General features: G+C 38.4%; 1 protein-coding gene across 1 annotated transcript; it reads left to right on the top strand.

Annotated features, from left to right (window-relative positions):
- Positions 1–6,294: 6,294 nt before the first annotated feature.
- LOC117480604 (ATP-dependent translocase ABCB1-like) lies at positions 6,295–9,815 on the top strand. The gene is made up of 7 exons (XM_034127975.1): positions 6,295–6,520; positions 6,641–6,741; positions 6,861–7,001; positions 7,914–8,070; positions 8,176–8,373; positions 8,892–9,098; positions 9,675–9,815. The coding sequence occupies exons 1-7, from the start codon at positions 6,332–6,334 to the stop codon at positions 9,813–9,815; spliced, it is 1,134 nt and encodes a 377-aa protein (XP_033983866.1). The 5' UTR covers positions 6,295–6,331.
- Positions 9,816–10,087: the final 272 nt, after the last annotated feature.

The raw sequence follows: 10,087 nt of genomic DNA, 5'->3' as shown, positions 1-10,087 counted from the left end.
CTCTCTTCCTCTACTGGCAGACAAATCCCAGGATTGTATTTGTGTTTGTTTACACCACCAACCCATCCTGTTCTAACAGGTTGTACTAATACAACATGTTCCTCAGTTCTGATAAGATATTTGCGGAGAACATAGAGGAACTGTTTGTTACTGAGTTCTTCTTTCCCATCACCTCCTGATTACAAAGATCATTGGCTCTTTTACTCTTTTCAGACATGAAGTAATGGGCATGGCATCATAACAGTGGAAACACAATGTGCTGTTTTCTTTGGGACCACTAGATGGGGCTCTCCTCCTTCAAGATGACTCAACTGAATTCAAGTCCCAATACATTATATCATATCTTTTGTATTTATAAGGTCTAATGCTTATTTTTTAAAAGCTTGGTTTTAAATATTTATCCCCCTCTACCATAAAACAACAATGTTATTTACCCAGGATATTCAAAATTCTAAATAATTACTCTGATTTTAGCACAAGTAGGCCAAATTGCTGTGTCCCTTTTGCTAATATTCCTCACCAAATTTAAGTTTTTGTTATTAATTCATTTTTATTGTTTAAAGTTTTTTTTAAAGTGTGTGTCCCCTGTTTGAATGTCCCCCCTGTTACTCTGATTTGAATCCCTCTGGACACGCCCTTTACTATTCGTATGACTCAGAGCCGTATAATATATATATAAAATTCTATTATACGGCTCTGGTATGACTCAAGAAGAAGGATACATTTTGAGTGGGAAAATCATCTTCAAGAAGCAGAGTGTATGCATTCTTCCTTCAACGTTTTTAAAAAAATGTTTTAAAGAACTTAACTGTTGCGGTAAAGCATAACATGTCCACGCTGTTATGCTCAGTTTTAATGGAAACTGATCATTTGTTTTACATTTAGAAAATATGGTGAATATATCTATCAAATATATGTTTCTGTTGCCACCAAGTGCTAGCTTGATTATCATCACGCATGTAGCAATAGCCAAGTTTAGCATAAAATGTCCACCCTGTTGCTATGTTTCACATTAACAGGGCGGACACAGTAACTGGGGATGTTAAAAAATAAATGTTTTAAACCATCCTGAGCTTGACCAAAAATATGTTTCTTATACTTTAACAAGCCATCATTCAGATTAAATTAAAAAACATGGACAATTATGTTTTTTCTTTTTGATTAACCTAGCTGAAATGGCACCGAATGCTAGGAATGCCTCATGTTTAAAATCAAAATACAGCACTGCAACATGGTAACACATGGTTAACTCATATTCACTATTGCTCATTTCATAATGTGATATACTATGGCCTAATGTTTTATGATGCTGTGAAATATTTAGTTGTATTTTGTAAACGGAGTTATACCAGATGTTAAGCCTTTATTTTATTTGGACCTTATAATTATTGAAAGTGAAGTTTAAGGAGGAAAATGCTAGATTCAGATTTGTTTTATTCATTTTGTTAGATTTATCAGCTTTTTATCTCTTTGAAATTAAAACAGACATGCCATTCACACATTATATCAGTGTATGTTATGTATAATTAATAAGAAGCAGCTCACACCTTTTATTGAACTTCTCACACTGGTGACACACAATTTCTTTCAGGACCCTGTACTGTCAGTGAAACCTCCTTTGTTTACAGACTCTTACTACCGGCTGGACAAATCTGGCTTCAAAATAAAAGTCAGCACTAAATTAGGCGCACATCAGAAAATGTATGTCATTGAAATATTAAACATAACAAAAGAGAGTATTTTTCATAAATTGAACAGTTTTAGTTTTTTTGTATGATAACTATTGTAAGTGTAAGTGACGTGCCGTGTGGTCATTGGGAGGCACATGACAGTAGGCCTACCATATTTACACACATATGAACCCGAAATTGGTTGGGCGACCTTATGTGTCATGTTTATGAGTATCCTTTACAACACATGCACATGCCTTCAGGTAAGTTAAGTAGTCGATTCACGTTTTGTAGGAAAATACAGCTCCACTATTCACACTCAAAAACATTTGCATGGTTTTGGGCCTACCTTGATTTAAAAACGGGGCCCCCGTATCTTTCTGGACGAATATGTCACCGATTTGTTGAAGAAGTCCAATGAGGTTTTACAAATCTCTCCGACTAAATAGTACTCATTACCGTGGATGTTTTGTTAGAACTAGCTAACGTGGAGGGAGAGCTTTTATTCTGAAGGTTCAATCCGGAAGCTCTATCATTTTGACTTGACGCAGGTTTGTGTGCAGCCCCTCCTTCAGCTGAGCAGCGTGAGTTGCTCGGAGGTGACGGAGACAGCCAGCTGAGCAGCATCCATTAACAACAATCACATTTCACTCTCGATTACACTGACTAAGCCCAAGATTTTAGAAATACACACCAAACATTTTTCTGTTTTTGGTATTTTATTTCAATTCTCTATTCATGTATACCTGCATATCAAAAATGTTATTTTTTATTACCCTCATTGGTAATTTAAAGAGTGTCCCTCCAGGAATATAATTCAAGTAAATATTTATTCTATTGCTTATTGCATGACTATTTTAAAATATGTCAATGCCTTCATGGATGATTAGCTGGTTCATAATATAGCATGGCTGACAGATGAGTAGATGGATGCTGAGGTGTGCTCACACATGTCGCCTGCCTGTGTCTCTCCCTCCTCTATGTGTCAGTTCATGTTAAAAAGCGCTCTGAGTATTGATCTGTGGTCCTCTCAGAGCTGTTGGCACATGTCAGTTACTGACTGAGAGTCCCTGTGGTGCGCTTGAGACAGAAGAGCAGAAAAGGTCAGACAATAGGGAAGATATGGAGCTGAACTTCTTTTCTTTTTTTAGCACCAAGAAAGTGTAAGGGTTCAGAAATAATAATGATCATGCACCACCTGGTATCTGCTCAGTTTACAGAAGAACATTTTCAGGTATCAGGAAAGTGTCAGATGTGATTTTTCCTACCTCCATTAAAGTAACTCAAAACAGATGCAAAGGAAGAGTAATTAGAGGCAGGAACACTCTGGTTGTTCCTGCCTCCGCACCAGGCATCATCTCGCTAAATGGCACTAGTAGAGGAGGGAGAAGAGGCAGAGAAGTGATGTCAGATTGGCAAAAGGAATGAATCGAAGATGAAATATTAGTAGTTTTAAAGAAAGACCTGCACAAAATAGAAGCAAGAAAACAACTTCTTACATATTCTTTCCCTCGTTTGTTTTCCCCTGAAGCAGCTTTACTGTTGTCAAAATCCTCTTCTTCCAGACTGAGAGACAGAATCCTAAAGACCTGAAATGATTTGCATAATTCGACTGGCAGATTGATGAATCATTTTAGTCATTCTTAAACAAAATGGCAAACATTTACTGGTTTTATTCTAAAATGTTGATATTTCATTTTCAGTATGATACACTTTATATTCTTGGGTTTATGACTGATGGTTTCTCCAGATTGTGAGTTTTAGGCAAATGTTTGTGGTGCTGTGATAAATCTCCCTGATCTCCCCTGTCTGTAAAGCCTTCTCCGCTGAAATGGACACTTTCTTTATAATGTTGCCTCACTCAGCTTTTCCTCCATGTGTGGTGAAGTCAGCCTTAGCTGCAGACCCCAATTAACCTTACAACTAATCTTGTTGATGTAGCTTTTCAATAGACATGTTGACATGTCACAGCAGGAATAGCAAAGGTGTAATCAATAACATTAATAACTTCAATCCATTTAGGTTAGCCAGTTTCAAGATCTTGGAATGGTACAGAAAATAGGCATCATTAATTATATTTGTTGTGCTTTTCCTTCAATGACAAAATGTCTGCTGTGAAAACAACTTTTAGAAGTTGATTATTTATGGTACTGTGCTGGAAGAAGATAGTTTTATATTTTGGTGTTAATCATAATATCAATCATCTCTCAGTTTTATTCAAGTGTTCCAGTATTATTCATCTTATTCATGTTTGGACCTGTGTTCAAAATGTTTTCTGTGAAAAAGACCTCCAATAAGGACATTTGTTTGTGGGGTAAGGGTGAAAAGCAACCTCAGCAGTAACATTTAAATGCAGCGTTAAACATCTGTGTGGGCGGACAGTCGCTGATGATCCTTTGACAGTCTGACTCTAAATGAACTGCTTTATTCAGTTGATCCAAAGGAGAAATCGATGAGTTTGACCCAGGTTTGACCCATCTTAAGCCAATTTACAAAATGTTACCAGGCCTATTGGTTAGTGGTATTTATTGTAATTTAAATGTCTCTGTAAAGCATTTTGGTCAACATCTGTGGTTTCTTGAAATGTGATCTATAAATACATTTGACCGGACTGTTGCAACCGTCTTCATAGATATACAATTTCTAAGACCAATATGTGTAATGTGGAGTATAGTGGAGTACATTTTATGCTGTTCTTCAAGTTTGCCTAGAATTTGAATTGCAACAGCAAACATGTACAACACATTTTACATTGGTTTTTCCTGTTATAGTTGATTTCATATTTCAGGTTTTCAGAGGTTGTCAATGTACCAAAATGTTTTCTGTGTGAATGTTAAATAAAAGTATTAGCTGAGAGAGTAAATGCAATTTACTTAACACAGGAAATTAGGTCTGTGTAAATTCCTTTTGAAGATAAAGGTTGTTTTTCAAAAGTGACTGAAATATACATGATATTTAATTAAAACCTGCCCTAAATCATGGAAATAAGATGAAATCTTCTTCTTCAAAGGAAGCCTCTGTGGTCACCCTGCTGCTTAGCAACGAGATAGGGAGAGATGAAGTCAGATTATTTAGCTGACGTTAAGGGCTACTTTCATTTGGCAGATTTTGTACCACACACACACACACACACACACACACACACACACACACACACACACACACACACACACACACACACACACACACACACACACACACACACACACACTTTATCGTGATGATAGTGTTGCAGTATAAACACATGCAGGTGCTGTGACAGACGTTTTTGCTATGTCCAGTTTTTCACGTTTTCTGACTGTAAACGTTCACAGGGCTTCTGTTTTGGGAAATCTGGAGAGATCCTGACTCTTAAACTGAGACTCGGGGCCTTCAAAGCCATGATGAGACAGGTGAGTGTAAATAACAGAAATCTGAGACCTGCACAAAGACCTGTGCTTAATTATTAATAAAACAGAGTCTCACCTCTTTCTCTCCCCTGTGCTATATCTCTTTCTGGGCTGAGCTTCATCACAAATTCAATTATTAATAAACAATAACCAAGTCAAGAAGTATAAAGCTACATCGTTTTAATTCAATAAGTTGATTGTGTTTTTAGGAAAGGACAGACTCAAACATTTTGCTTTCTTAACATTATGTATCTTTTATTTACACAGGGGAAAAACTATGAATTATAATTTCCTTTGATTGTTTTTTAATATATTTGTTTCACTTAAAATGTTGTTTTCTTAAAAATGATATATCGTAGCTTTGTTGTGCACCGACAGAAATGCTAGAGAGATGCATGTTATTTACGTTTGCTTTCTCTCATTCCAGGCTTCCTGATTATTTTCACCTGTGTCTCCTGTGCTCATCAATGTCAGCCCCGCCCCTGATTGGTCCCACCTGTGTCTAGTTACCCTGTGCTTATATTCCCCTGTCTCCCAAGTGTTCTTTGTCAGTTCGTATTGTCTCTTGCTATGGTCAGGTCTATGCTCTTTGTACTCTTGTAAAGTTTGATTCCTCACTACGTGAGCGCTTTCATTTTGTTCCTCTATTTTTGTCATCTCGGTTAGAGATTTGATAGTTACCTTTTTTGTTGTTCATTGCTGTATTTTGGAAAATAAAGTATCTTACTAATACTTTACCTCTGTCTCCCGGGTCGTGCAATTGGGTCCTACATCCTAAGTGTCTGAGTTCGTAACAAGCTTTGATGGGATAAAAACTAAAGTTTTATTTACAAAATGTATGCTAAACTGATTCCAGTATGCTTTAGTGTTTTAAGAATATTATGATGATTATGCGGAAAATATTGTCACCCACAAGTTTGTCCAGCACAATCGTGATACTTCCATATTATCCCAGGCCTAATTAAAACAATGTGGCACGTAAGACATTTCTGACTGCTGTTGTTTATTTAACGTTTTTAATTACGAGTTAATGTATAGTGTTTATTTTTAATACACATTTGTTTAAAGGAACTTGGCTGGTTTGACAACCCCAAAAACAGTGTTGGAGCGCTCACTACGAGACTGGCCACAGACGCAGCCCAAGTGCAAGTGGTAAGTCTCAACAGCAAACACACATACACACTCACAAAGACTAGAACAATGAATCGTCCAAGAAAATCAGGGATCTTGTCGTCTGCTTTGTTCCCACCTGCTCAGGCTACAGGAGTGCGTATGGCCACGCTGGCCCAGAATCTCGCCAACATGGGCACCAGCATTATCATCTCCTTCGTGTACGGCTGGGAGCTGACGCTGCTCGTCCTGTCGGTGGTGCCCTTCATGGCGGTGGCCGGCGCTGTGGAGATGAAGGCGCTCACTGGACACGCTACTGAAGACAAGAAGGAGCTGGAGAAGTCTGGAAAGGTAGAGATTCAGTGTGTCACAGTTCCAAGTTGTAATGACTCTTGAGCACATTGTTTTAAATCACTAGCCTTTTGATATTCTTTAGAGTACATAACATGTTTTTATGATTTGTCTCTACAGATTGCTACAGAGGCCATTGACAATATCCGTACTGTTGTCTCCCTTAACAGAGAACCAAAGTTTGAGTCTTTGTATCAGGAAAACTTAGAAATACCATTCAGGTGTGTTAGATTAATTAAACCAAATATCCAACATGCCCAATGGATATATGAACACAATTCAATGTTTAGTAATATAATTGGATAAATTAAAGGAGTAATCTCTCTGATTCACTGTGCAGGAACTCCCAGAGAAATGCCCACGTGCACGGTCTCACCTTCTCCTTCAGCCAGGCCATGATCTACTTCGCCTACGCGGGCTGTTTCCGCTTTGGAGCTTGGCTTGTTGAGGAGAACAGAATGGATATTCAGGGAGTATTCCTGTGAGTAAACAGACCAAGTGACCTTTTCTTGTCCCTTAATCATTAGATAAAGTTTAGTTGTTTTATATAGACTACTTGTGTTGGCGTGCAATTGTAGGTTACAGCAGATCAAAGCATTCCTGTTGGCCGGAGAAGATGTTTATATGGCTTTTAATCATTACCCCGGCCTGTAGTGTGCGAGGGGCCGCTGTGAGTGGGTTGGCTTGTACTGTAATCCAGATGACATTGTCACGCAAGACACCTGTACCTTTGGTGATGTAACAGTCACATGTGTGTTTAGGATGCTAACATGACTGTTACAAAGAGAGGAAGTCCAAAGGTCATTGCACCTTCAGCTTCTGAACATAAAACCATAAAACACAGAAACATTAACTCCTCACCCCCATACACCATGTTATGCAACCTTGTGCAGTGAGTTAAGTAAGTCAATTAATTTATAATGATGCACAAGACATCTATTATAAAATGTTGATAGTCTGGAAATGAGACAAAATATCTACAGCCACACAATCAGCCGTGTGATGCTTTTCTTAAACATAACGTTGTTTTGACCTAAAACATGCTAGTGTTTGCAGGTACTGTATATCATGTTCAGTTTAGCGTGTTAGCATGATAAATGAACTAATAAGCACTAAACACAAAGTGCAGCTGAGGCTGATGGGAATGTCATGATTAGTTTTGTGTCGTTTCATGTTCATTAACCAAAGTAATGGACAAAACTAAGAGAAAATGTATCTTAAACTTGAGAAAATGTCTTTATACATATTGGATGACTGCTGTGGAATTGGGTCATGATTTCTTAACTTCTGTTAGATATATCTATATGCGCTTGTAAAGCACTTTAAAAATGCTTGTCCTGTGACTGTGAAAATATGAATGATAAAACTAACGTGCATGGATTTTCTCTCCTAGTGTGGTTTCTGCTATTCTGTACGGAGCCATGGCTCTCGGAGAGGCCAACTCCTTCGCTCCAAACTACGCCAAGGCCAAAATCTCAGCTGCCCACCTCATGGCACTGATGGGCAGAGAGCCCGCCATTGATAATCTATCCCAGGCGGGAGAGTCACCGGTACATTTTAACACAAAGCCAAACCGAAAAAACAACACTCTTGTAATACCACTCTTTAGACAGATGCTAACATATCTCTCTTGTGTCATCTCTTTAAACCCCCAGGACACATTTGATGGTAATGTGCAATTTGACAGTGTTATGTTTAACTACCCGTCACGCCCTGATGTGCAAATCCTGCAAGGGCTGAATCTGAAGGTGAGGAAGGGAGAGACTCTGGCCTTGGTGGGGAGCAGTGGCTGTGGAAAGAGCACCACCATCCAGCTGCTGGAGAGGTTCTACGACCCCAGAGAGGGGAGAGTGGTAAGAAGACAAATAGACGTACATACTTTGTGCAACTGGGTTAACACCTTTATCTACTGCAACTTGTGTGTTTATGGCTACTTTACAGCACTGACATGATGAGAGGAAAATAAAAACTGTCTGAAGCTGGTGTAGCATGTGTGTTTTTATCTTTACTGCACCAGCCATTTCATTTTATCTTGATGGGATTCATTCCCGTTCATACTGACAGTCCTCTGAGAATGTGTATAATTTTATAACTAAATTCACATTTTTGTTGAAAATGAAAAGCTATTTTTTTACTACACAGAGAACCCTTTGCAAAACCTCTCTGTACCTGAGTATGATGATAATAAATATACTTTTATTCTAAAAGGCACACGGACATACTTGGCAACTATTTGATGACCAAAGTGGAGTATTCAGCAACTATAGATCCAAATTATCTTAGGATTTCTTGGATACCAAAGAAAAATCAGCATGTTATAGCCCCATCAATCCTTTTACAATAATGACTGCAAACTACTTTTCTCCTTCAGCTTCTGGACAATAAAAATGCACAAGAGCTGAACATCCATTGGTTGAGATCTCAGATAGGCATCGTGTCCCAAGAGCCCGTGCTGTTTGACTGCACGATAGCCGAAAACATCGCCTATGGAGACAACAGCCGCATTGCATCGCAGGCGGAGATAGAGGAAGCTGCCAAAGCGGCCAACATCCACAGCTTCATCGATAGCCTGCCACAGGTAACTGCTGAGGTTTCAGTGAGGAGATATGTCCAGACAAAGCCTGAAATTAAAGATATGTCGTTTTTGTATGAGCAGTTTTATAACTTCTCAAGGCCCTCTACTGGGCGTTTGGGAAATTGTTTCTCTAGTGGTACTTGTTTGGGCTATAGTATACTGTATGTGACCAGGTTTAGAGATATGCCGTCTGTCAATACATCTGATTTCTTCCTCCCTTTCTGAACAATGTCAGTTAATGGGATTTGTTTGTAGTGAATCTCACAGAATTTACATTACATCCATGTTTATTCAATTTAAACAAAATCAACAGAGAAATATGTGTAAACTCATATAAAAGTTTCTCAAAATTAATAAATAATGGATCAATATTTCACTTTTAATCTTAATTTAAATAATTGCCTCACAACTGTCTCTCTGTTGTTTTGGTATCAATTAAATTATTCTTTCTTGGAAATGACTCTACTGTAAGATAATGTTTAAGTATTTAAAATGGAAATATTTCAGCGAGGTGTTTGTTGGCTTTTGTCTTTATTTAGCATGTATAACGATGCACCTCTCTCTCTCTGTGTTGAGCAGAAGTACAACACTCAGGCCGGTGATAAGGGAACGCAGCTGTCAGGTGGTCAGAAGCAGCGTGTAGCCATAGCCCGAGCTATCCTCCGCAACCCCAAAGTGCTGCTTCTGGACGAGGCCACCTCCGCACTCGACACAGAGTGAGAAGGTAAGTGTTACGAGCACCAAGACCAATGAGCAAGAAAATGGGGAGAACTGGCGTTTTACCAGAAAGGTCCTTTTAGATACAGTAGATTGTGCCTGGGAGATGGGCAGCAAAGAAACGTTTCATATACACAAAATGACAGAACACATCACAAACAAACGTAACAAAAAAACAGACACAAACAATACAGGAATTGTACAGCAACATTCTTAAGCTTAAAGTCGATTCATTAAATGTACTTAATCCACTCTGGAAATTAAGTGCAAGTTAT

The sequence above is a fragment of the Trematomus bernacchii genome, unplaced genomic scaffold, assembly GCF_902827165.1.
Source record: "Trematomus bernacchii unplaced genomic scaffold, fTreBer1.1, whole genome shotgun sequence".
In the NCBI taxonomy this organism is placed as follows: domain Eukaryota; kingdom Metazoa; phylum Chordata; class Actinopteri; order Perciformes; family Nototheniidae; genus Trematomus; species Trematomus bernacchii.
This window is presented reverse-complemented; position numbering and strand designations above follow the sequence as displayed.

What these genes read in the sequence shown, in the direction of transcription:
- LOC117480604 (XM_034127975.1), top strand. Translation starts at nt 6,332, where the DNA reads ATGGCCACGCTGGCCCAGAATCTCGCCAACATGGGCACCAGCATTATC. An exon ending in AACTTAGAAATACCATTCAG is followed by an intron (nt 6,742 to 6,860) that starts GTGTGTTAGATT and finishes TTCACTGTGCAG; the next exon opens with GAACTCCCAGAGAAATGCCC. An exon ending in TCATCGATAGCCTGCCACAG is followed by an intron (nt 9,099 to 9,674) that starts GTAACTGCTGAG and finishes TGTGTTGAGCAG; the next exon opens with AAGTACAACACTCAGGCCGG.